Source organism: Anarhichas minor, unplaced genomic scaffold (genome assembly GCF_050575085.1).
Source record: "Anarhichas minor isolate MPS153535 unplaced genomic scaffold, ASM5057508v1 ptg000033l, whole genome shotgun sequence".
Taxonomy (NCBI): Eukaryota; Metazoa; Chordata; class Actinopteri; order Perciformes; family Anarhichadidae; genus Anarhichas; species Anarhichas minor.
In genome coordinates, this window is record NW_027466479.1 from 12,837,666 (window position 1) to 12,865,636 (window position 27,971).

Here is a 27,971-nt window from a genome sequence, read left to right on the forward strand (position 1 = left end):
TTATTCCGGTTGACTTGACTGCATCAGAGCTCTGGACCGCGTTAAGCAGTCGCTCTTTCTGACCATTGGCTTTGATCAGATAAGAGGTTCAAGCGGACACATTTACAGTTTACAACTGAAGCTACATTTTGAAAGATGGATTGTTCAGATGAGGTTCAGTCTGTGTCCGAGGAGCCCAGAGCTCAAATCGAGATTAAAAAAGGAATGTCGATTTTCATAGATGTAAGTACTGTAAAACATTTTTTAATCATTGCTTTTTTGAAAAAAAAATGTATTTCATCTCCACTATTATTGCAAAAACTTGAGCATAATGCATTTTATTTTTTACAAATTATCTCGATAATAAAAGGAAAACAGCTATCATGCTTCCCAGATGTTCTTATTGTTTGATTTTTTTTATTGCATTTGAAGAAATAGATGCATTTTACTTTTTATATCTATGTTTCAGTGATATTATTGGTTGTAGGTTAGAAGAATTTGGACCAAAGTTAATGGGTCCCCAAATGCATGCAGGGTACAGCGGGTTCCTTTTTATAGAATGAATACATTTGACAAGGCTGACCTTTAATTTGGCTTCATGATGTCAGGATTTCAAAGGCTTGCAATTCATTTTTATGTCAGTGTTCAAAACCAAATACCAAGTTAATGAAATGTTAGAAGTCTTCTTGGTTTGACAAAAGTCAGGGTGTTATTGAGAAACCATAGCTGAATTAGACAACATATAATATTGATATACAGAACTTTTTGAATCTAAAAATGTTTTTTAAAGTGTTGAAGAATTCCATAAGAATTCCAAACACTAGTAGATCTCCCTTAGATGATAATAATAATAATATTAAATAAGATATTTGAATATCAGTAATGATCTTCCTGTAGTGCTTTGCCTCCCCTGTATCACGGCACTCACGGCATTCTGCCTCGGCACCACCTAATTATATTCCTCCCCATTCCTCCACTCTTTCATTCGCTTGTGATGTCTTAGCGATAAACCTGTTGGCTGCCTTCACTGTTTGACAGAGACAGGGTAGGATGCACCCATGGGAACCAAGAGTTATGAAAGGTGGAATTTGCCGTATAACATCAAATCAGTCACTGATGTTGAACAGGTGCTCTGCAGGGAATGAAACCTCTGCTTGTCATCGAGTTGGCTGTCAGAGTGTATGCTTCTGTTGTTTCCAGACATATAGATTTTGCCTTAGCCGGGTGTGAGTCATAAAAACACGCTGACTCCAAACAGTTGTTTCAGCCTGGAGCAGGTTAGATGTGATGTGTCTCCATGTGTGTTTTTCTTTATGATTTTGATGCTGCTGTGGTGCCAGACCATCACACTTCAGAATTTATTCATTTTAATCATTAGATGTAAAAGATAACTTGAAGAAATGAGATGACATGAGATGGCGAGATGAGATGACATGACATGACATGAGATGACACAAGATGACATGACATGAGATGACATGACATGACATGACATGAGATGGCGAGATGAGATGACATGAGATGACACAAGATGAGATGACATGACATGACATGAGATGACATGAGATGACACAAGATGACATGACATGAGATGACATGAGATGAGATGAGATGACACAAGATGACATGAGATGAGATGACATGAGATGACATGAGATGAGATGACATGAGATGAGATGAGATGACATGAGATGACACAAGATGACATGAGATGACATGAGATGAGATGACATGAGATAGGATGACATGAGATGACATGAGATGACACAAGATGACAAAAGATGAGATGACATGAGATGACACAAGATGACATGACATGAGATGAGATGACATGAGATGACATGAGATGACATGAGATGACACAAGATGAGATGACATGACATGAGATGAGATGACATGAGATGACATGAGATGAGATGAGATGACATGAGATGACACAAGATGACATGAGATGAGATGAGATGACATGAGATGAGATGAGATGACATGACATGAGATGAGATGATATGACATGAGATGACATGAGATGACACAAGATGACATGAGATGAGATGACATGAGATGACATGAGATGACACAAGATGACATGAGATGACATGAGATAAGATGACATGAGATGACATGAGATGACATGACATGAGATGAGATGACATGACATGACATTTTCAGTGTGAGCTGGTACCTGATAATATCCAAATGATTTCCAATATTATAATGTGTATGAAAGTAACTTTCATGCACATTAGTTTATAAGAATAGAAAGAGCAGTTGTCAGGTAGAAGAGTTTGGAAAGCAGAAAAAAGTAGGGCTACAACTAACGATTATTTGTCCTCATTGATTAATGTGCAGATTCAACATTTGCCCGATAAAACATCAGTAAACCAAGAAACATCCCTATTACATGACCTTAACCCAAGGTGATGTCATACATATTATTAATTATTTTTTAACCAGCAGCCCAGAAGCAAACTATATTAATTTGATTATAATTTGAGACAAGAAAAAAACAGCAAATTCTCACATTTGTGAAGCATAAACTAATAAATGTTTGGCATTTATGCTTAAAAACTGTCTTTATTAATCACTTATCAATATAGGATGAAGGCATGGAGAAGATTGATTGTTCTAACTTTATACATTTTTTGCCTTTGTTTATGTGTGTGTGTGTGTGTGTGTGTGTGTGTGTGTGTGTGTGTGTGTGTGTGTATTATTTGTTGACCTAAGAGGTAAGACATGCAAGGCATACAATTACCTTGCAGGGACAAATATAGTTGCAATTAATTTAATTGATTATATAACTTAGAAATGGACAAGAGATGACAAAAAACAGCTGAGATAGATTGAGAAGGAGTTGTTGGGGGACGGCAGAAGAGGCAACAAAGTGTGATAAGCAGAAAAATTTGAACAAATTATGTAAGTCAGAACACACAACAGACCAAGAGCTAGAAGAAGCTGGGTGGATATATTAGGATTAGTGTTACCCCTAGCACAGCGTTTAAGTCCCACAAACAGAAGAATGGCATTTTGAACTTTAGCACATTGATTGTTACGTTGTCAGATTTAGCCTACAGTGTAAATCGACACATGTTCTAATTCTTCTTCACCAGTTTAAACCCGATAAGAAGAGAAAGTGGGCCGAGCTATTTTGAGGTGGTTCGAGCCTTTTTAAGCTGATGTTGTCGTTGCCACTCTGCCTTTCATCTCATCTGGACTCTGGGACAGCACTATCAATAATTTAATGACACACTGCTTTTGAGAGTGTGATCGATGATTCCCACCCCACAACACACACACACACACACACACACACACACACACACACACACACACACACACACACACACACACATACACACTGTTTACCTTTGATGATATCCCTCTTTTTTCCTTTTCTCTTTTCAGATTTTACGGAGAGCTGATAAAAACGGTAAATATTGCACCAAAAGCTACCTCCAGACTCACACACAGTGTCTTTGGCATTTCTTCAACATTTCTTTCTCGCGTGTGTGAAAACCTACTTTCTCAATGAAATTCTGATCATGACTCTCTGCTGATAGACTCTTTCAGTTTCCATGGAAACAGGAAACTGACCATCCTCACTGAGGTTCAGTTTCAGAGCATTGACGAAGAAAAACGTAAAAACAAATTGTACCAGTTCAACATTTCTATCATGGCAGTTCACGATTAATAAGTAAGAGGTGGACAGCTGGAGGTCTACGGCTAATTCTGCTGTTGGTTCACCTCCACCATCTTGTGCGACACTATCATAATATACATATATATATATATATATATATATATATATATATATACATACAAAATACATAGTTCATGTTCATGTCTTCTAGGTCAGCGGTAGTCTCGATCCAAGACATTTCTATCTTTTATTGCACACTGGCTCTGCATTGTCAGAATGTTCTACATTTATGTGCAGTCACAAAATGAAACAAACTGTTAAAGTAATAACATTTTTAATTACTTGCAATAAATCACAAAGATAACATATAGTTTTATGTTCTAAAAACTTTTTTCAGTATGCCTGTGTATACATTATTTAAATAACTTTTCTTAAATAATTTAGATTATAGCACTGAAATACAATTAAAAACATAGATACAATTGGTTTTTCTTTGCTAAAAAAAGGAAACAAGATGCCTCTATGAATCACTTATATGAATAAATTGACATTTTGTTAAATGCTTATTCGCTTTGTTGCCTAGATAAGAAGATCGATACCACTCATGTCAATTTGAGCTATGTCACCGGCAGCTGGTGAGCTTATACTTTAAATATGAACAAATCACAGTTTCACAGGAGGTTATGTGCCGGACTACAGTATTTCTTGACCAGGGACAGAAACTTCCTGGAGTCTCTGCTGGCTGCCTTGCAACTGTTCCCTACTAAGAAGTAGTCCGGCATTTATCGCCCCTTGAAACAGTGAATTATACACAAATATGTTGCAGCACTTGCTGCAACATATTTGTGTTTTTTTATTTTTTTATTTTATCACCAGACTTTCAGAGGACTACTTTCTACTACTGTCTTAGTCAAGTCTCATGTTTGTTCATGAAGTTTCACATAATTCCTAAGTCAGTTAATTTTGTTAATCATTGATATAATTGATTTGTAAAGACCTTTTCAATTTTATTTGTTTTATTTTCAGACACATTTTCAATACAACCATAATCCTAATTATATAAAATCAAACACAAGTTTGGGTCCAGGGGTCAATCACTGATGGCATAAAGTGTTTATAATTGTGATAATAGTTTACTGAAGAACACCATATTAACACTTTAATATTCTAAAATCATGATGTAATAAAAACAAAAACAGGATTGTTTTCCCTATTCCACTTTTATTCAAATACAAATACTATTGCTGCTTTAACAAATGCAAATAGCTCTCTGACATCCCTGCTATGCAGCTTATTGAAATATATTGTTTTTTCATTAATGGCACTGAAATTCAAATAAAAGCATAGACACGCTCTCAGAACGAAGTCTTTATTCAAAGGAGACAAATGCCTCTATGGATCACTTTATCTTCATGCACAGTCTGCCGAAGCATGTTTGTGCTTGGGACATTAAGGACACTTTGACAAGGGTTTGTCAGATGCATATATCCTACAGATTTGCGATGGCACCACCATTTGTGTGTATGACTGCACATGACAGTATCTCTTTGTGTCACGTTAACGCGTGTCGTAGAATATACGTAACCCTGCTGACACGCGGGCTACGTTCATTTCTGGTATCATACGGTCAAACCACATGAATTTGAGTGTTTTTAATTGCGGAACAAACTGAAGTCTTGTTTTGTTAAACATTTTGATATAGAGACCCTGCATGAAATCAAAAAATGATTTCCTCTACACGCAAAAAAGTGTCTAATCAGAATTAATTATTCACATGGCATGATATGCTTCATTATTCATTAAATGTCCGTCCCTCGCTGTGAATGGTTTTGTCATGCAGCATAATGAGAAGTCATCCCACATGTTTGTTTTTAGTGTTAGTGCAAACAGCACCAATTGTATGTCAGGTCCATTCCAAGATTATTTCTGAACTCATCGAGTGAGTCACTGAGCGCTTGATTTGTGTACATTTGCCTTTGATCATCTCTCTTGCTCACATAGTGACATGACAGACATACTGAACATCACCTCCGGAGCAGCAGGTCAAAGATCAGCCACCTCGTGTCACACAAACAGACAGAATCTACTTTTTGCCAGAACTGTGTGGAGAAAATATGTCGCCTGTGGTTGATCATATTAATTTTGCTGCCGGATATTCAGTTTGGGGCTCCTCATTTTGAAACTGTATTTTCACCATTTTCATGAATATTTCACGTAGCTTGGGGCTTTTTATTCCGAGCATAATTGCAAAGACCCAAAGCATAACAATGCTGTTTAGGACTACCATCAAGTTGGTCTCATGGAACAAATGGTGATTACCCTTCAGTGTTGTTTACTATGATAATAACAACAAGGAAGAATGTTGCACAGTGGAGTTTGTTTGTTAAGTTTTATTACTTTCTTTTCCGCTGTGAATGGAGTTTTATCTATATACGCTTGATGCCATCTTTTGCTGATTCAGCCCCTGCAGTTTATAACACGCTGCATCTTATCTGTGTTATCTCAAGTCACCCTCAGTTTCATCAGCTCAGGGGGTGGACTTAAATTATTAATTTAAAGTTAGTACACCTATTTCCTTATGGAATGTTGATAAATTAAATATGTGCTATCTTTTCACCTCCATGATACATTTCATTACATGTTTTATGTCCAACAGACACAAACCAGAATGCTCATTTGACCCAAAACTAGTTTTAGGATTGAGGAATCATTTAGACTGAGCTGTGCTGACACAGTGTTGACCAGCTGCATTTGTGCTCCGTCCCCAGATGATGGAAAGCTGTCCTTTGATGAATTCAAAGCCTACTTCTCTGATGGAGTCCTGACAACTGCGGAACTACAGGAGCTCTTCCACACAATTGACACTCATAACACAGAGTAAGTCCGTTCATTGCTCTATCTTGTTATTATTGTGTTCCATGGAGGACAGAATGAAGATGTGGATGATGGAGGAGAGGTAGATGACGATGCTGTTTGGAAATAATGGAGCTGTAGTTGCAGCTTTCGGACGTTTGGTCTGCAAGGTAAACGGCCGAGGGGCATGAAAACGTGTCGGTATTTGACACCCTGCAAATGACAAAAGACTGGTTCAGCAGGGCTGAACGATTCAACTGAATGCAAACTCAAATTAAACATCTCTGGCCTTACACATAAACTTCGTTCATCTGTAACATATTTTTCCTACATGAACCCATAATATCTCAATAAAAAAGGCCTGTGTTTTTCTAGCTTCCTTTCTAGAATGAGAGATTATTTTGTAATCAAAAGACTGTAGACTGCATGAAAACACTGGTCTTTCTGGCAGTGTCTTCAAATGGCTACACCTGCCTCAGAGATCTTTATGGTGTCAGAAACACACTGTGGCGTGCCTCAGGAATCAATTTTAGGGTGTTTTATGTTTTCATCAACGTGTTTCTCATTGCTGATGTGATCAGGAGTCATGGTATATGGTAGAGAATGATGAGACATTACAGTCATGCTGATGACAAATGTTATAATTTGTTTCATCCTCATCATGAGTATGAGATGTGTGATTTACATGAGTTAGCCACAAAGCTTTGTCAACAATGATAGAGCTATATATTTCATATATGTCTTCAGCATCACTCTGCTGTCTGCTAAATCACAGAGAAGTTCAATGGACTCGGTGTTTCACCAAAACAAACATGTGCCTCATTCTGTGTTCTTTTCACAGATGGCAAAGTTGTTAGGAAGTCATTTGGAAGTCTCAAATTAAATCCTGTATTAATTAAAGAATGAGTCACTGAGCTGCAAGGTCTGCGTAACAGGCTTGTGAAGCTGCTCAGGTTGATGTTGCACACTGAAGGATTATTCAATACTTCACATAAAAATGACAGATATTGCATACAGTTAGTAAATTCAGACATTTTCATTTGTACATGAGTAATATAGTTGCAGTTACACAGGAGGAGTGGCACGTGCAAAACTTTACTATGAATGTTTCTCCTCGTTAGTTACAATATGAAGGGCTTCACTTGTGCATGGTCCATTAGTATAAAGAACTTCAAAACAGCCAAGTTTCAAGACACATAAATTAGAGCTTTCTGTATATTTCTGGTCTGCAGTACCTCCTCTCTCCTCTGTGGCTCTCGGTGTTTTCGCCTATTTGCACTGATTGATTGCTGCAGCACTTTGTCCCCTGTGAACGACAGCTACAGCTTATGTGGAAGGAAATTAAAACCTGTGTAATTCCCCAGCCACCTTCATTGTAACAAGGAATAACATGTCTCTTGATGCAAGCCAGTCAGGGGATACAATGACTCATTTTCTACTTTACCTTCAGCTTTTGTTTGTTTCTCATGCATGGACATTTGACACAAACAGCCAAAAATTCCTGATAAGTTTCCTGTGAGGGATTCACTGTCTGGCAAAGCAACTCAATTATTCAATTATTCATGACATATTTTATTCGTCATGATACATTGATTCACCAAACCGTAGTCTGTCCAGCAAAAGTTGTTGCAGAGATAAAGGATCAATCTGTCACCTCCTTTAAAAACGTATGTTTTTCAGGAATTATTTAAATGTCTCTTTCTCATTTTTTGTTTCGCAGCAATGTGGACACTGATGAACTCTGTGGTAAGTTCACCTACGTTAGAACAGCTTTTAATATTGGTAAAAAGCTGTACTGTTCTAGCTTTATCTTGCTTACCTCACAGTCAGGAGCACCGTAGACCCAGCATGAGGAAAGAACCATTTAAGATTTTGTCACATGCGCTGTGACCAAACCCCTACAGGCTGTGTGACTGAGCTGTCACACAGCGCTGCTTTAACAAAACACCTCCAGCCCTGTCCCAGTTGCTTAACTCACAAAATGTTTTCTCCTTTATGTTGTCGTTCTGCTGTGAAGAGTATTTCTCCCAGCACCTCTGTGAATATGAGAATGTTCTCGCTGCCTTAGAAGACCTGAATATGTCCATACTGAAGGCGATGGACAAAACAAAGAAGGTAAGATGATAGAAATGAAATCATCATTGGAAATATAAACCTGCTTTTCTCAACAAAACACACTTGCTACTTCTCTATCTCTAATGTTTCATATTTAAAATCTGTAATCATATCTGTAATTCTTCCGAGCATACACTGGAGGATATTTTAGATATTTTTTAGGATATTTTAGAATTCTATTTCCATTCATCCCCATATGTATATGCATGAGTTTAGCTGCTCACAAAATGCACAAAGTAAGCGGCGTTAGCAGTGGGTGTATGGTGTGTGAGTGTGTTTCCGTTTGATGTGGTTGAAGAGAAAGGCTGTTACATTCGTGGCAAATTGTGTTAAAATGGTCACTGAAAGAACATGGCACGAGAAAAATCTGCTAAATGGATGCTATTTCTATTTCTGTTAAGAGAACATTATCTGCGCATATCGTTTATTTTAATTAACATCCCCGTGACACACTCGTACACAGACCCACACCTCCACACAGTGAACATCACACTGACATCTCATGCAGAGCACATAATGATAATAATGTGAGATGTTTGATTTACTGACAGCACGTCCTAAACTCCACGTCTCAAATCTCAGCATGCTCCTCTGCTGCCCTACTGGCTTCCTCAGATCTCCCATTAGGCAGATTTCCATTAAAGAGCCAAAAAGGACGAGCCATTCATGCTACCCTGCAGAACAAAGCACGTTATGATTCTTTTTGTACTTGTAGCCAAAATTAAATAGGTTTTGGCTGCGTAACCAAACAAATACTGCGTTTGATCATGCCTCGGAAAAACCTTCATTTTGTCTCGATCTTACTGTTCAGCTGTGGCAGAAGCTGAGTACCTTTTAGATGATCAGACAGGAAAAGGGGGATTACGAAGGAGAGAAAGGCAAACAGATGGGGATGAAGGTCAATAATCAGAAATGGCAGAAGAAAAACAGAGGACTGAAGGGACAAATGCTAGGATGAGGAAGAGAGGCATACATCTGGGGGGAGAGCTTTTTTGTTTGTTTCTGCCACCCTATCTGTCTCTGCAGTATCTCATCTGGCACATATGACACACGCTGCGAGGCTCAAATCGCCCCTCTGATCTGCACTGAAGCAGACGCGTCTCATTCTGCTTCAGAGAGTGGGAGTAAAACCGTTCAATTATTGGTGGTAGGTCTTTATTAACGCAGAGAGAGGTGACACATGATGACATCCAACTTCAACACCTCAGAGCTGTGGGGGACAAAGATGAATGTCAATGGAAGATACAGATTTTTGTGTGTGGTAAATGTTGTGACACTTACTGAGCAGAAAAAATGGCAGTGAGGGGGAGATTTTAAGAAAAAAATGGCATCAAATAATACATGCTTTCAATACATGCATATAAACAAACGTGGACATATTCTATAAAGTAGAGAACCAATATATATCCTTTGAATAACTTTTTCCACTCAAAGAGAAATGTAATTTTCTTGAAATAGGTTCTAAAAGGTTGGACCCGCTGTAAGTGAATTACATGTGCCTTCATTCCTGCAAAAGAAACGACACATACAAACACTTCTGCAATCCCTTTGCAATCTTTCATGGACCTCAACTTTCGCCGACCTGTGATGAGGTGCCAAAATTTGATAAATGCACCTGAAATAGTTTTCTGTTAAGAATAAGAATCTCAGGAGAACAGTTGAGAGCAGGAAGTGAGACAGCAGGAGAGAAAGAGGAGAAACAGTAGAGGCAGCATGGATATATGTGTTTTAAGGATTGTTTTGTCATTCGAAAAGGAAATATTTATCTTTTGAAAGCCTCCAGCTCACATGAGGTACACTGGAGAAACAATCAGTCTCACAAATCAGGTTTTCTTGTTCCCTCACAGATATAGTGAAATGAATATTCGAATTCAAATGAAATGAATGAATGAATGGCGATTTACTTATTTATTATACCTTTACTGTTTGACTATTTATTGTACTTGTTTTGTTTTTTATTTTTCCTGTTTGGTTTTCTACTCATGTCTGTTGTTACACTGTCCACTTTTCTGCTGTAATCCTGCAAATGTCCCTGCTGTGGGACTAATAAAGGATTCTCTTATCTTAAAACAAATAACTGTGCTCAAATTGGACATAATTGAGGAGTTATTGGCCAAGGCAATAACTTTGAAATCAAATTACAACACTATAATGTGAACACACTGCCGATGTCGCCCTGGCGTTTATTCTCTGGAGCCTACACAATGGTTTTCTCCTCTACAATGCCATACATTATTTGACCTTAAATGTGTCATATTGAGAGATAATCAACTTATGGCAAGCTGCATTTATCTTTTAGCCGGTATTTGCTTACCAGGAGGAGAACAGATGCTGCATTAATAAAGCTCAGCCGTCTCTGTTACGAACTGTATATGTATTTGAGTGGGTGGTCTCTGGCTGTGGATGTGTGTGAGGGGGCTGCCTGCATGTTTTGTGAGGTGTTCCCTTTTTTTGCATTGTAAAAATGATTTGTGTGTATTTGTGTGAGCTAACGTTTGCACAAGCTTATGTGGTTGATTGTGTGTGTGTGTGTGTGTGTGTGTGTGTGTGTGTGTGTGTGTGTGTGTGTGTGTGTGTGTGTGTGTGTGTGTGTGTGTGTGTGTGCTTTTGTGTCCTCAAACATCCATGCCCATGTGCGGGGGAGCTGGAACAAGAATGTGCATCTGAAACAAAGCCAGGCATGTATGTATGTGCATCTGTGCTGAGACACTAAGGGTCTCATTTTGCACAGATACTCTTGCCAAAGCTATTTAAAGGCTTCCCGTACCAAACCTCCTCTAGCGGCGAGAGGAAGTTGCTGTGAACTTCACAGTTTATTGTAGTATTAGGGGTGCAATAATTTGTTTTCAGAATGCAAAATGCTAAAAAAATCAGCTGTTGCAGGTTCAAGTTTCAGGGTGCATCCTGAGGTAACAAATCACTAGTTGAAACTATAGCCTGTGATTTCTTAGAATGTAGGAAGGATTTTACACACAAACTTAGTATTACATTTATTAATAGCTGGAGAAACTCAGTCCACGTTCTCTTGTTCTGGCACTTTGAGGTGATCAGTAAGAAAGGCTTTCAATCAGCTTCTTTTGGACATTATTTGATGATGATTTGCAATCAGGATTTTAAAAATACTGAGGTAAAGTCAGTTTGCAGTGGGTGAGGTATGATTGCAAGGCAAGGTGGAGGCTAAGTAGTAATAGCCCAGACTATAAGGCTCAAATAGTGTGATATTTAGCAGCAGTGCATCGACAAAGAACTCAATTGACCTTTTGTTCAACTGAAAATGAAAGATCAATAGAAAAGGCAAAAAGGAAAACCAATTGCGGACCTTAAGCTGTTTAAAATGACTAAAGATTGGTGAGGTGGACACACACACACACACAGACACACACACACACAAAGGAACAGATCACAGGAGGTAATCTATGCTCAGATGGTAGACGGGAGACTGACCTTTACCAGTTTTGTCGTGACTCACTCTCACTGAGTGAATGTGCATGTGTGTGTGGACGTGTGTGTGGATGTGTGTGTGCTGATATTCAGAATGTCAGGGGATCAAACAATACTTATGACCGATAGCAATTCTGAGTTTTTAAATCAAACACAGCAGAAACCACAGCCTTTTTCTATTTTTCTTTCTGTGAAAAACAGAGTTACGGTTGTTTTTTCTCACATTTTAGGACTAATTGTTCAATCTTTAATCTGATTTGCTGCTCGGATCAATGTGAAAATAGACGAGTGTAATGATCTGCTCTATATTCTGGAGAAGAGTTCAGCTCAACATACTGTAACTAGGATATGTTTGGGCAATTCCGCAGTCTGATAATTAAATCCAGCTTTTAAAATCAAGCCATCTTCATTGTACTTTTTAAAACACAATAATTACCAATAGACAATACATTTTCCTGTCTCTCCCCCTCTTTCTTTGTCTGGCACACACACACACATTAACCATTCTCTAATCTTCACTAACAAGTTTGTCGAGTGAGCAAACTGTGGGAGCTGGCGTGCAAACAGCAAACTCTGTTGTACCGAGCATCAATCACTCTCCTTCGATTAGATCCAAAACAGCACTCAGCCCTCCTGCTCCGGTCCACGTGTTACAAATGATGCCTCTTCAAAATGACATTCAATTCGATTCCCCCCCCCCCCCATCAACTTACTGAACAAACAAAACAAAATGACACATAATACCTCGACCGGAAATACTTATTTCTTATACGTGATTATGATTGAAGTCTGTTACGCATTTTTGATGTTATGTTAAAAATATTTTCCAACATAACATGCAAACGTGTTCTCTGCCAAAACGTATGCAGATACCTGTTCCTGCCGATCAGAAACATGATTTAAAACAATGACGTCAGTGTATAGTTTTGGTTTTTGACATGATAAACAGAACACCAGAAGGTGTTCTTTAAGACCCAAGTGTCATTGAAACTAAATCATTAAAATGTAGTTATTTGAAAAACACATATTATTTCTGTCCTTCAACAGTTGCAGTCAAATTTGCATCTTTTATAAAATCATATAACTGCTGTGAAGTATTATTTTGGAGTGTCTATAATAACTTTTATCTGATTCCTGCAAAAAAAAAATATTATTAATTATTTGCTCAAATGATTGAGTTTCTATTTTATAATATTTCTTACAATACCATCATAAAGGTCAGTTGAGTCATCATGGCTGACATCATCAGGGTTATCTTGAGTTAGGCCTGAGATTCATTGTTTTTGAAGCTTGATTCCTTCCAAGGACTAAAGCCGGGATATAGTTCCGTCCCGACTTTTCTTTTTCCAGCGTATCTTTTGTAAGTCCCCCAACTTTATGAAAGTTCAATACTAAATCGCCTGGGTACCCCTTTAATGTGAGAGATCAAATGCCTGTTTCCATCTTGATAAATGCTCGGTGGACGTCTGAGTCAGCAATGAAAATAAATCCAGTTGTATGCTCAACAAAGTCTAATATTTGTATTTAACAAATACATTAAACAAAAATAAAACGATATCCAGCGTGATTTAAATGCTGATGTTAAGTTGCTAACTTCAGTAGTACAGACACATCTATGATTCGGTGATGAATGAATGAATAAATGAGTTATACGTTTGTAGCAAAATGGATTAATACAACAGAAACTCACACTCCCGTCCTGTTTTACCTGTAAATGTACTCATTAAAAGCGTCCCACCCTTCCTTCATGCATATACGTTGAGTTCTTATTTTATTATATTTAACTTGAATCATTCTGCTGTCTTCTTATCATCCATTTAAGATTGATCAAATACAAGTTAAGAGGCATGCTTTAGGAGAGGTTGAGTGTAAAACCCCCAGATTGTTCATGTTCTTCTTCCTACTCCCTCTTGTTTCATGTCATCTTTTCTAAATGATTGATCTTTTAAGCATCTTTTAATTAGCAGAAGAAGTTTGGACGTTGAGTGACTCCTGACTGGCATGCGAAACTTGTCGCTGCTCTCGTTGCTCTATCATCCTTTCTTTTTATCATGCCTCCCACTCTAACACTCCTCCACCTCCTTCCTCGTGATTGACAGGATTATCAAGAGTCCACCCACCTGGAGCAGTTTGTGACCCGCTTCTTGCTGAAGGAGACAACCAATCAGCTTCATTCACTTCAAAGCTCTCTCGAGTGTGCCATGGAAACCACAGCCGAGCAGACTCGCCAGGAGAAGTAAGAACAAATCTTTCACACACATACAATTAGTCCTTAAAACATGAACCAATTATATTGTACAATGGCATCTATAATTACAGTTATCACATCTAGTGTGACAATTTTGTCCAAACCACGCACACTAATTTACATCCTACATTTCAGATTTAAATGATGCTTTCATCCAAGGTGCTGCACAACAGCACAGGTTCCTGTATTTATAAAGACCACCTGCTTTTCTCTGTAATCCATCAGATATCTAAATTCCTTTATTTTTTTTGATCACTCTGTAACCTTCCTATGGGAAAAATATACATGGAGGGAGAAAATTAAAAAGGGATTGTCAAGATTTGAGAGAAATAATACATGGAGACCAAAAAAACACAACAAATACAAGGAAAGATGGTTTCAATGTCCTGTGATCTGAAATCAAAATGACGCGATCAAAGGATATGGGGGATAGAAGTAAATCACTGAAGGTGAAAATAACAGTAAATAATAGTAAAATAATCTTCACCTAAGCCCCTTTCACACAAAGATTCCTCAAAACTGCTGTAATGAAGATGTGCCTTCACGCCGGCTTTGCTTTTTCACACTGAATCAAACAACAGTAGCATAATGCTGCCTCGGTGTGTGATTTCAGAAAGAAGAAGAGGCGTGACGTGTAACATAACAGTGTCTGTCGCCCCATTCTGTCTTCATGCCTTTATTATAGAACGGCGAGGCTGAATATTATATTCGAATGAATTCACCTAAAGATGCAATATTGAATATACATATATAAGAATTGGATAAACTGACTTTGTACAATGAAAGATGACACAACTCTACAGAACGGTTTAATATCAAAACTTTGTTTTGGTTTAACGACCTACCACTTCACTGTTTTGGGTCACTCTCACGGCTCTCATCAGCCTCTTTTCCAGTCACATCAGGCAGCTAGCAAACAGACAACGTAAGATTGTACGTTGTGAAGGAAAGTGAATATACAGGATTTACAGTCATCAGGCGGTAGCGGACACAAACATGACTCAAAATCAATGCTAATGGGACTCTGTGTCTGCTTCAGTAAGGCAGATGTTATGTTTACAGCTTGCTGTGCCGCCCTGAAGTGTTCAAAAAAATCAATTAACACAGGCTTTGCTACTGCTTTGTTCTTAACTGAAAGCTATTTACTGTAACCCCCAAAAATGTGCAAAATGTGACTTTTTTTCCACACAAGACATCCATTGTTTGTGGATCAAAACACTGAAAGAAACTGGACAAGGGTGAAGGCCACAGCTGACACATCGATGATAAGAACATGACCTTAATGGGATTATGATTTCCTTATTAGCATGTTTATAAATGTTCTTTCTGATAATAAACAACCAGCCGCTGGCTGTGTGGACAGTTGATGATTAAACCTGAGACGCTTGTTTTGAGGGCGTTCTCTCTGTCTTTGTCTGTCTGTGTTTGTGTGTGTGTGTGTGTGTGTGCGTGTATGTGTGTGTGTGTTTGTCTGTGTATAGGTACATGCAGTACTCGATCAGTCTGCATTCTCATTCAGAATTCAGTCGCGCTCGGTTCATTAGTGATGTGACTCACCAGTGTAGTACACCAGGTTTCATGTACGTTTATGGTATATGCTATTTATAGGACAGGTGATGTCGCACCGTCTTTTTGCGACCCCTCACCTGTCTGTGTTCTCACTTGTTGCAGCCTCAACAACCGAGCAGTGATTTGCGTATTTCTGCTTGATTTCAGTTTGAAAGGATTGTTGTGTCCCTTTTCTCCCTATGTTTAAACTTGTTCTCAGAGGCAGAACGTGATGTGCTTTGAGGCTCCCACCGACTCTTCCCTTCTTTCCTGTCCTCTTCGAAATGTTTCTATTTCCCTCTCATGTCAAAGTGTGTCTGTCCCTTGCTCCCAGAGCAGCTTCTTCTCCTGCAGCATCCGTCTCTGAATTGCCACACTTCAATAATTCCCCCGTGCATCTGAGTGCTATCACTCTGCTCTTCCAGACATCCAGAGGACCTAGTTGTTTCTCTGGTGGCTTAAAATTGGTTTCTGTGGTCTGTTTTTTTATGTGTGAAGAGGACACCTGGAGCTCACACTCATGGATGCATGGTATGACTCAGAGCTGAGCGTGAGCTTTGTATTCATAAATTGTACTGTTCATTTCAAAAGCAATATTACTTTCCTCTTGGTAATTTGTTACCCAATAGATAACCCTTTCTTTTTTTTTGATCCATCATTAATCTGCATAACCATTTCATTATTTCAGTAATCATATCCTGGCTTTAAAACAGAAGAGGTGAAACATGGACAAAAAGGTCCTGGATCGCTAATTCAGGCCACATAGTTTGCTCTAACAGAGATTAACCTCCTCTTCCTTCGTCTTTGTTGACATAAAGGTTGTGGAAGGAACATGAAGATGCAAAGGCTGCTGATCTTTGCTCGATGCTGGTCTCAGATGGGTTTTAGCAATTAAAGTTAATACAGTATGACTCAGTGGAAGACCGAGGGGGACTTGTCAACAGTTCCTCCTGCTCCCTACATCAAGCAAACACACACATTTAACTCGTGGGTTAATTATGCATTCTGCGTTTCTCCCAGATGTAGGAGGAGGCATTTCAAAAGTGGTGTCATATGACGCAACCATGTATTCTCGACCAAAGGAGATCATTCTGAATAAGATGACTGTGATTTTAGTATATTAGGAAACACATATTCACAGATCTGCTATAGATTGCTCACTATATATGAGATTTACTGTAGTTAAAGCTAAAAAGCCAAGTTCTGAATAAAGTCTCGTGGATGAAGGGAAAAGTTTAACATTTAGAGAGTTAGATGAAAAGATTTATACCACTCTCAATGTGAACAATCTACAGCCGCTCATTAGCGTAGCTTAGGCCACAGCTAAATCAAAAGCAGTTTTTTTGACTAAGAATGTTTTAAGTATCTTGAAAGGAATTGCGAATATATAAAACATGAATTATTAAACACTGTGAGCTGAAAATGTACAAACATATCAGTGTGAAGTCTAAAGAATGTTGGAGAGCTTCGCTTGACAACAAATAATGATCATAAAACACACTTTCCGCTCTTTCAAGTATACGCAAAACTCACACACACATATAAACATGAGCATGTGCATTTACCTGCACACACATACACACACATCACCAGAGACACCCTTAGGTCTTCTCAAAATATGGGCCCGAATAACTTGACAGCACAAAGATAAATCCTAGGTGATGTCACCCTGCGGCTGCATACCTTCTCACTGGCGTTAGCATCAATGTCAGACAATCAAGGCAACGCAACATACAAATATAACGTAAGCCTGGACAACTTCAGGCCTGAGCTGAGACATCTATTCAGGAGACATGTGTCCTTTGGGCACATGGTGCCAGACACCCCATGTGAATAAGGTAAAATATTTAACTAATAGATATCATTAAACTATAATGGTGGCAATAATTTATTTTATTACAAGTTTGATTATGCTTGTGAAATATGTGCTAGTTTAAATGTCCAGAACAGAAATCTGAACAGTGGATAAAGCTGCCGGTTCAAATTATTGTTTCATTTTGTTGACATATTGGAGTCAGAATTACAGAATTAATTTTGAATATCTCTTTGTATTACTACATGAATTCGAAAATGCTGTCAACAGCCATAAAAAAAACTATTTCGCCATGTTTTTAGTGATATAATGTTCCATAAAACAGGCTATGAATGATATATGAACAAACCCCTCTGCAAAACCTTCAGATTATATTGGACTGAAAGTGGAAAGTTTGATGAATGTAAGCGGAGATTTCTGGCTCAGAGTCTGAAAAAAAAACAGATTTAGAGAAAATGGCTTTTAGAGATATGTGTTGTAAAATCCCGTACATTTTGTAAGACACTACAGGTGAATAGGGAACCAAGTAGTACAGGTTTTCTGAAATGTTATGTTTAAATATGCAAATGAGGCATTATCTAATGCTAACTTTTGGTGACTTTAGGAGAAATCTACAAATTTAAAAAGACAAAGTAGTCAAATATACACCTAAATACGTATTTTGGATGTTTTCTTTGCACTAGTCTGAAAGAAGAAAAATAACCCAAATTCTTCAAATTGATCAGTGCATGAAAAACATTGTTTTCTCCCAGGGTGCCTCCCCCTAAATCACATTACAAAAATTAAAGAACATTACAAGTTGTCCCTCTTCTTTTTCACTGTCTTGGCACAAATGAGTTCATGCAATAAACTATTCAAATTTAACTTCCTACTCGTGTTCATCTTTATGTAGTTAATTAAATTACAAAGTCAAGACTTATGTTTATTTATGAGAGTCAGCAAAGCCCAAATCTTGGCCAAAAATTGTGTGGGACCCATCTGTCATGTGGTGTGATGAGTGCACCACAAAAACCACAGAACAAAGGTCATTTAATGTCAGTTACAAAAGCCTTTCAATTGTAATGCAATCTCAACAAGTTAAAAGAAAATATGCAGACATATTAATTCCTCCCTGTTCTGACTCCAGACAGGGCCCGCTGAAGCCAGAGGTTTTGACCATCCAGTGGTCGGGTCGTCGCTCCAATCGCAGGCTCCAGAGGAACAGCAGCCTCTCTCCTAACAACCCTCTCCTCAGTCTCGTCAATTCAGGTGGGTTCATATGTCATGCTGTCTAATGCTGAGTTTGTGCAAATAATCGGAGCATCCCGTTGTGTTTTTATACCGCAGTGCTCCACTCTTGAGTTAAGTTGTCTTGTAGCTGCCAGCAGCAGACAAGCTGCTCGGCCAGAGTCAGAGTGTCTCCACAGGAAGCAGGGCCGAGCACAGAGGGAGGGGAGGGAGGTCGAGTATAGGTGTGAGAGAGAAGTGAGAGACGGAGACAGATTGAAGTGGACAGTTGTGTTCCCATGTGCTCCTGGGTGTCGATCCAAAGCCACTGAGTGCTGCGGCACTCAGGTGGAGGTTTGAGGATGGGAGATGTACGACCTCGATCTCAAGTCACCGCGTGCTGCAAGTGTGAATACACTTTCACTGTCAATAAGATAATCACTCAACACAAACTCCTGTCATGATAAACATAAATACTAGCAGCTACAGTGTGCCAAGCGCTCCCTGGTTTGTGATGCACAAGCGCACCACTAGCCTGCAGTTTGTTGATGCACGTTTGACTTGCGATGCGTCTCTCTCATGCAGGGCTGCTCACGGTAAACATGATAGTTCTTCAATAGTGAGAGAAGCAATAAACCTGAATGAATTTAATAATTACCAAACAGTCCTCTACTCCCAATTAGGGCTGTCACAGTGTTTTTTTCACCACAGGATTATCGTGGCTAAAACAACTAATGATTGTAATTTCTATAGAATTTATTTTTTAATAATAACAATGCTATCAGTCAAATTCATCTTTAACTTTGTTTATCGTGCATTTTGTCTTTTTTTTTGGCAAATGAGTTACACCCAAATTACAAGTGTGGGGAAAGAGAGTCTGTAACAAGAAGCGCTGGATTATTGTCGTAAGTGGAAAATCAAGATGAAATATTTCACACTTAAATATCACGGTTATTGCCAACCGGTAGATTGACAATCACACCCCTACTCCCAAAGCAAACAGTCAAAGTCTTTGACATTTTATAGGATTATGACTTTTCATGATGAGAGAAATATTTGTAATATGTTTTTTATATATATTTTTGCTGTATATGTTAGATGATATTATTAATTGTATGTATGTGTATTGTTTTGTATTTTACTGCTGTATTTTGTAAAGACAAATTTGGGATTTGGGGCCTTATGAATAAACTTGACTTCCACTGTGGTGGATCATTAAGTTGTATTGTTTTATATTTTCAAAGACGATTGCTTGAAGTCATTACTATAATATACAATACACTTTTTGTTATAATTTGTTATGTATAACTAAAATTTAAAAAAAAAATGTTTTAAGTTTACTTTATTTAGTGCTGTTAACTGCATTCAAACAATCTTAATGAGAACACAACTTACCTTTATAATCAGACTCACTTCTTGCCTTGTCGTCATATGTAACTGTTGTTTGCACGCAGTCAGTTTTCGGTTAAACCTCCATCATGACATCAGCTGCGGTTGCTGGGAGACTTGAGCAGCAGCTGCAGAGCCTCTATGAACTTTGATTACACGCGTCAAAGCGTTTCTATTGATTAGCATGTTTGTGCGCTGCATTACATGAAAGGACACCTTGAAATGCCTCCTGGGACACGGTCACCTTTTTAGAGGTATTCAGGTCAAATAATCAATGGAGGAAAATGTGTTTAAAATATAGTCGATGTATGCAGCAGCACCTTTCATCCCTTCACCTTTGTTATTCACTCTTTCCGTCTGAAATCTATCCTGTCTGTGTCTCTAGGTGTTTATGAAGAAGACGGCCAGTGGATGATCCAGGTCAACAGACTGCAGAGGCTCATCGACCGTCTGGAAAAAAAGGTGATTTCCTTTTTTCCCAACCTTTTCCATACACTCCGCTACTTCCTGCCTCCTTCTTCTTCTTCTTGGCTCTTGTTATTTTCATCTTCATCTGTCTCCTCTCACCATCCCGGCCATCTGGTCTTTACATTGCTCTCTCAGATCGACCACAAATTATGGCAAATTCACTCACAACGGTATCTACAAATGATCTAAACCCAACAACACCCTCCCACGTAGGAGCACAAACACATATGCAGTCTATAGTACAGATGAAACTCTCACAGCTTCTATCTGCATGTGTTGAACGTAGCATGAAATCTGAGATCTGATTTGAAGATTTAAAGTTCTTGTCTATTTTATTTATATTTCGGATCCTTTGCGGATTTTGCACTCATGAATGGTAAATCAGTGGTTCCCAACCTGGTGGTGGGGTCTCCTCAAGGCACTCAAATATAAACCTGAGTGATGATTAGCAAGAGGAAAGTCATGTTTACTTTTTTATCCTTTCTTCTAATCTTTCCTATTGTTCTTGTAAATTGACGGCTTATTGTACTTCTTTATACTCAAAACATGCAAGCAGAAATGTCCCTCTTTAGTTGAACAGGTCTTAACCAGTAGCAATTTACAATGGTTGCAAGATATTGCTTTAGTTTAAAGAAGAAATATACAACATTTAGTACATAAAAAAAGCAACAATAACTATTATCCATGTAGCACCCACCCACCGGTTCCCCCTCAGGTGAACACTGACAGCTCTGTCAGCACTTTTGCCTTAGTTTGTACTGTTAGCGCTATTAGCTCAGTTTGCTGTGAGCCGCCACGTTGAGAGCCGTTGAGAGCCGTTGAGAGCCGTTGAGAGGCAATCAAATTGCTCCCAATCTCGTATTATGGGCCTTCAAGGGCTCACCAGCCAAGCCAGTGACCGGTTATTACAGGAGATTGTGCAAGATGTGCAAATTCAGAAGTATTTGCTGTTGAATTAGCTAAATGTGTCACTGTGCTCATCGTGCACCATTGTATATTTGTTCTGCAGGAGATCCGTCTGGAGCCCGTTGAAGAGGAGGTCTTGGAGAGCAAATCGGTGCGTTTTGTGACTTAAATCTTAACTTTTCTACTGTTTGTGACCACTCCGCGTCTCTCTGTTTTCACATGGGGGAGTTTTACTGAAAGGGAGGCCACACTGAAAATACCACTAAGCGGTTGTCATAGCAACAGCAGGGCTGAAACTTGTCAGAATCATATTCTGTTCCTCCACAGCACTGACCGCCTTTATCTTTAATCTTTGTGTTTAAAGGCTCCGTATTAGACTGGGAGGTATGGACACGTGTGAGGAAGAGAGTGTGTGTATTCCAGTGTGTGCTCTAAAATATATATATTTACAGTAGCACTATAGTAACAGGACATTTGTTTGGGCTTCTCTCGTGTGTAAACCTTCTGGCAAATGAAATGACCCCTTGTGCTTTTTGAGCTGTGCTTACACAGCGCGCAGGTGTTTGTCTGTGCATGTTATCCTTCCCTGTTTAACCTCAGCATCAACATGCCAACGCAAGGGGAGACTGCTACTGCCCGAGCTTCATATGACTCATTTCACGGCTGAAAGACTCGCTACAGTCGTTGACACAGCCGACCAACGCAAACACTGGCAGGAGGATTTCTCTTCAGTGTCTACCATCAGACACACGAAGAGGAGGAAGAACGTGTGGTAGACGGGAGTTTTCTTTTTTCTAAAGATCGTTTGTCTGTATGAATAATTTCATACAAGGCACACGTGTTTTTTCGACATTTCACGTGAGATAAATTCACATGATGTGGACGTGTGATTTTCAGAAAATATGACTACTTTGCCTCATGTTGCTATTTGATCATGGCATGGTGAGTCCAAAAAACATAATTTGAATTAAAGCACAAAAATATAGGTTTGTTTTTTTTATTTAATATGTATACCAGAAGTATCATAGCACAGCATCACAAATGAAACCATGCATATGAATAATACATGTATGTAACTGTCGTGTCTCATCATGCGCACATCTCAGCAATATGTGAATTAATAAATATGTAATTGGTGTGTCACTGGGAATAAATGTGCTGCTGAGAGAAGGACTATGTGACTCCGTTGGTGTGAGGGCATGTGTCCCCTGTGTGTGTGTGTGTGTGTGTGTGTGTGTGTGTGTGTGTGCGCGCGCGTGTGTGTGTGTGATGAGAGAGTGTTTCTCCCAAATTAGCCACTGAGAGAATTTCTTGAGGCGTTTTATCAGTCACACACAGACACATAATTAACACACACATACTCACACCACAGGCCGACGGGCAGACGATTCACTTCCTGTTCCCATCAGCCACTCTGCCTCTGTCAACAATGCTTCATCGGCCATGAAAAATTATCTTTTATATTCTCGTGATTATAGCAGGTTTTCCTGGTTATTGTTCCGTGCCTTTGTTCAACAAGACTCAGATGCTTTCATTTTTTATTTCTCAAAGTGTAAGAAAAGAGTGTAAATGAGTGAGCGGGTGTAAAACCCAGCCAGAAGATTTCTGAACGTCCCCCAGCTCCATCAACCTCTCTCTCTCCACCAGAAGCAGATCCTGACCTTCTAACTTTGCGTGCCTTCACGTGTTTGTGTGTGTTTGTGTGTGTCTGCGTGTTTTGTCTTCACAGCACATCCTGATAGTCCAGAGGCAGCTCTCGGTGCTGGAGGACGAGCTGGAGGAGTTTCGTTTGGCTCTCAGACAGTACATGGAGTGTGCCTGCGCCCAGACTGGATGTCTACAGTCAGTTTACATTCTCTTTGTTCACTTTGTATCGGGGATTTACTACACATATTTGTGTTGTTTAGTTGTCAACATTTTTGCAAAAGGTTGTATAAAGAGCAGTATGGGAATAAAAGACACATCCAAAAGAAAAAAGAAAAACCAGTCTGCACAGAGAAGGAAATGTAACATTTAGCATTTAGTTGGTATATTATCTGCACACTGTAGCTGAGTTTTTGATATGAATTACATCAAGGATGTGCCGGCTCTCTACAAGGTTCATTTATATCAGAGAAACCTTCATGAGATCATGAGCAACATTGAATTAATCATGAAGCATTAAAATAGAAACAATCAGAGAAATGGCTGTAATTTTTTGGCCTGAAGATATGGTCTGGCTTTAGTGCAGCATCGGACCACAGCACGTTCGGTCAGCAGATGAAAGACTGTTTGCACTTTATTTTTCTCCATTTTAAACATTAGAAAAAAAAACTCAAATAAACTGTCACTTTGGTTTCAGGCCAAATCCAGCAGCCCAAAAGGCAGCATGACATTTACATGCTTTGTCACGGCCATTTCTCTCAATTAAAATGAGATTAAAACCTCTGACAAAACACTATATAATTATAATTTGAGGATGAAGACACAGAACATATTTATTCGATAGATTCACATTGCCTGCTCCGTGTCAGCGAGAAAACAATGCAGACGGACAGGCTGTGCTGAGGGACACGATGTAGCACACTAATTAGTGATTGCATGACTTGTGTTCTCTCCTCTTTTGCATTTGGCAGCATCGCAGTTCAGAGGCTGGCAAATGAATCACGCTTCATTCTCTATGAATTCTGGGAGCATAACAACGTGTGGAAGAAGTAAGTATTTGCCCGCACCATATGCATCATGACTAATGCACCGAGGCCTCATCACATAAACCCCAAATGATGTTCTTTGCTCAGCTGGAACTCGCTGAGAGAAGGTCTGGTTCACACTGCGTATAGTGACAGTGTTCTCCGTGAGACTTTAATGAAACTGATGAGCAAAGATGCAGAGAGGAATTCATGTTAATGCAACTTCAAGTCTTCATAACTTGCATTAATTTCTTAACATGTGACTTTATATTTTGCATCTGACATCTAGTTAGTCTAGTCTGTTTCGTAAACATTCAAAATGAACCTCAATGATACTAACATGCATTTACCAAGCAACTTGTCTCTCACCTTTGACTACAGTACATATTTTTATCTGAAACAAGGTCCCATGTTGGTCCACCAGAAAGGGCGGGACTTTGCCTCTTGTTATCACAACATACAAGGAAATGTATAGTAGTGTACAGAATACCCGCACCCGCCCCTTCCTCCCAACAATACATTTCAAATAGCATACCATAGAAAATATACAACAGAAACAGAAACATACACATGGAAATAGCATTTTGATACAGCTGATTTGAAATGTCTTACATTTCTGCACATAAAGGTCACTACGAGTCAAAAATAGGATGCCGAAGGTGTCCATAATTTACTCTTATAGTAAATTAGACTTTCTCCAGCTTTAAAAAGAACACATCTTTCAACTAGCTGGTGTGAGAAGTGGATTTTTCCACTTAATTAGGATAAAACAACAGGCTAACAAGGCAAAGATAATGACATTATAAATATCTATTGACCAAGCAGACGTTTCTAACTTTACACCCATGGAGAAAGTGCTTAACTCCAGTGTTTTAATAAGAAATACAAACTCTGATATAAGTGTTGGTCAAATTGGATTTTTTAAATATTGCTTTTATGTGTGTTTTGTTGTTTCTGCTTTTTATGTTTTTCAAACCAACCAGCTACAAATTGCTACAAAATTAAAGTATTTTCAAATACACTTAATTGAAGAGACTTTTTTTTACTGTTTTTACTGTTTTAATTAGTTGCCTGTCAATAGTGAATAGTCTAGGAGAATGGTGTCATGAATAGGTAGGTTTACAAACAACTGAAGACATCTTTATGCATCATCAGTAAGTGAATCTTCCTCTGCACAGTCACCTGCAGACCAACTACAGTAAGACCTTCCAGAGGGGGAACGTGGACTTCCTGGAAACTCCTGAGAGCATAACCACCATGCTGGTTCCTGGTAAGATCATTCATTAGAGCTCCTGCTGGTTCTCCACTCACCTCACACTCAAACCTATCACATCCAATAAGATCAAGATAACTTTCATAACCTGACTGACCTTACACTGCTGAAGGGTAACCTCTTCAGCCTCAGGTGCCCTCTGGTACGTCTATCGTCAATCACGAAGACGACCCTCAAACCCTCAGAACTTCATTTTAAATTTGTCACGATGCCAAAGTTTTCAAAGATAGCAAGAAGTCGTGCTGTGAGATTTGTGATTTGAGTATTTCACCTTGTAAATGTGATAAAGAACGTATGACGTCGATACGTATTTAGCTTGATGGTTCATTCTCAACCTTGGAAACAGTTTGACCACAAAAATTATTTTGAAAATAAGAAAATCTCAACACACGTTTCAATTTACTTAACTATTGAAGCTTTCAACCGCACCTCATGGCCTTCCTCGGCATGAGGCTCAGTAGTTATAATGGAAAATAATGTATATATATATATATATATACAACTTAATATTTATGATATCAAATTAAATAAAACGTTCTACATGACAATCAAGCAACTCCGGAGGAAGGCCATGAGTTGTGGTTGAAAGCTATGGAGACAAGTAAGTTGGATCTTATATTGAGGTTGTTGTTGTTTTCCTCTTTTGTGTTGAGGATTTTTGTTTGTTTGTTATGTTTTGGTTTTGGTTTTGGAGTCATTATTGCATTTAGCTTTGAAGCTAATTATGTAAAAGGACATTTAACAGTCACATAGTCAGCTCATGTTAGACTGTCACTCATCTTCATTCATAATAAGTCTGCTTTTGTCCATGTTTTGCCATTTTTTCCAGCACACCAGCAATTGTCTTTCTGTTATTTTCCCTGCATCATTACATCAAATTGATCTTGATTCTGTCTCACAAGCATCACCACCACGTAACCAGCCACAAGCAGCGCAGAGGGCAGTGCTGATTACATTTGTCACAGATTACATGGACACACAAATGCACAAAATACACACAGCCGCAGAGGACAGCGTACTAAGTGTGTCATTGATTGGAGTCATTTTTGAGTTATTTTCTTCTTCTGCGCCTCCTCCACAGCCTCATGGTGGGTCCTCAACAACAACTGAAAGTGGACGAGCACCGTTCACAGATCGTCACTGATGGGTGCCGAGAGCTACCTGTCAACACATCAGGAAGTCCATAGCAGCATACACACATGTGCACACACACACACACACACACACACACACACACACACACACACACTAACTCAACACAACTCGTAAAGTCATGGTGATTCGTATTTAAGACCTCCATGTTCCTTCATAGTTATAGATGGTAGTCGGAAATAGTCCATGCGTATGTGTTTGTTTACATACCTAGACGAGGCTCTGACGTCCTAAAAGCAATGACCTCATCAGACAGAGACCCATCTGATGATCTGACATCATCACTTTGTTTGAAGTGACATCATCTGCAGCCCGGAGTAGATAATGAAAGCTGGAGTGAGCTGTGTGTACGTGTGTACGTGTGTGTGTGTGTGTGAGAGAGAGAGAGGGAGAGAGAGAATAGAGAGGGAAGGACAGATACTTGTATCAATTGTAGCAGCTCTGGTGAGCTCATTAAAACATTATTCTGTTGTTTCTGTATTTAATGTCTCCAATAAGATAATCATAAATAAAGACGTTATATTGTTGTGTATCATGTTCTTACCCCTAGTTATTGGCTTGTTTGTCAATTAGTCTGTTAACACCATATCTAAAAACAAAACACATCAAGGAACAGTTGTTTAGAGTTTTATGGTTATCCAAATATGGAAGTATCAGGGATGGATACTTAATTCCTAATCCGACGAGTTTGTTTGCCGAGACAAGATGGGGATTTCCATTGAAATTATAGTGGCAAGAATTATGCATTTTAATGTAACAGAAAGTTGGCAACATGTCATTGTTGGTCTGCTCCGTTCTGTGTGTACCTATGGTGTGAGACATGGGCCCAATCCCAATCTCCACCCTCACGGACTCACAGACTTTGAGGCGCGCTCTCGCAAAGTCCGTGAGGGTTTAGGGCCGTCCCACTGTCAAATCATCGAGTGTTTTCAGGCTGCAGACATTTTGACATTTTGCAGACATTTTGAGCCCCTTATGAATAATTTCCGTAAATTTGTATTGCTGCAGACTTTGCCCAAGGGAACTACCCACAATTCATAGCAATGTGACATTAAACACGGGGTTACCAGTGGAAGCGTAAAAAAAATTAAAAACAGAGGACAGCACATGTGTGTTCAGCCTGGAATATTACATTTACTCAGAAACAAGGATTAAAGATGAAACATAAAAACACATGGAAGCAGAGGAATGGAAGCAGAGATTATATATTACAGATTTATTTGTCAAACATTTAAGTAAAAAAGTAAATACCCACATATTATTTGTGCATAATA

At 38.9% G+C, this 27,971-nt stretch overlaps 1 protein-coding gene across 1 annotated transcript; it reads left to right on the forward strand.

The window, feature by feature from the left end:
- The first annotated feature begins 135 nt into the window (after positions 1-135).
- Positions 136-27,227, forward strand: necab1 (N-terminal EF-hand calcium binding protein 1). The gene is made up of 13 exons (XM_076105991.1): positions 136-222; positions 3,382-3,406; positions 6,385-6,493; positions 8,190-8,215; positions 8,487-8,584; positions 14,125-14,261; positions 18,761-18,882; positions 20,615-20,691; positions 21,707-21,754; positions 23,333-23,445; positions 24,219-24,296; positions 25,451-25,542; positions 26,627-27,227. The coding sequence occupies exons 1-13, from the start codon at positions 136-138 to the stop codon at positions 26,653-26,655; spliced, it is 1,041 nt and encodes a 346-aa protein (XP_075962106.1). The 3' UTR covers positions 26,656-27,227.
- The last annotated feature ends 744 nt before the right edge of the window (positions 27,228-27,971 follow it).

What these genes read in the sequence shown, in the direction of transcription:
- necab1 (XM_076105991.1), top strand. Translation starts at nt 136, where the DNA reads ATGGATTGTTCAGATGAGGTTCAGTCTGTGTCCGAGGAGCCCAGAGCT. An exon ending in ATTGACACTCATAACACAGA is followed by an intron (nt 6,494 to 8,189) that starts GTAAGTCCGTTC and finishes TTTGTTTCGCAG; the next exon opens with CAATGTGGACACTGATGAAC. An exon ending in GCCCAGACTGGATGTCTACA is followed by an intron (nt 23,446 to 24,218) that starts GTCAGTTTACAT and finishes TGCATTTGGCAG; the next exon opens with CATCGCAGTTCAGAGGCTGG.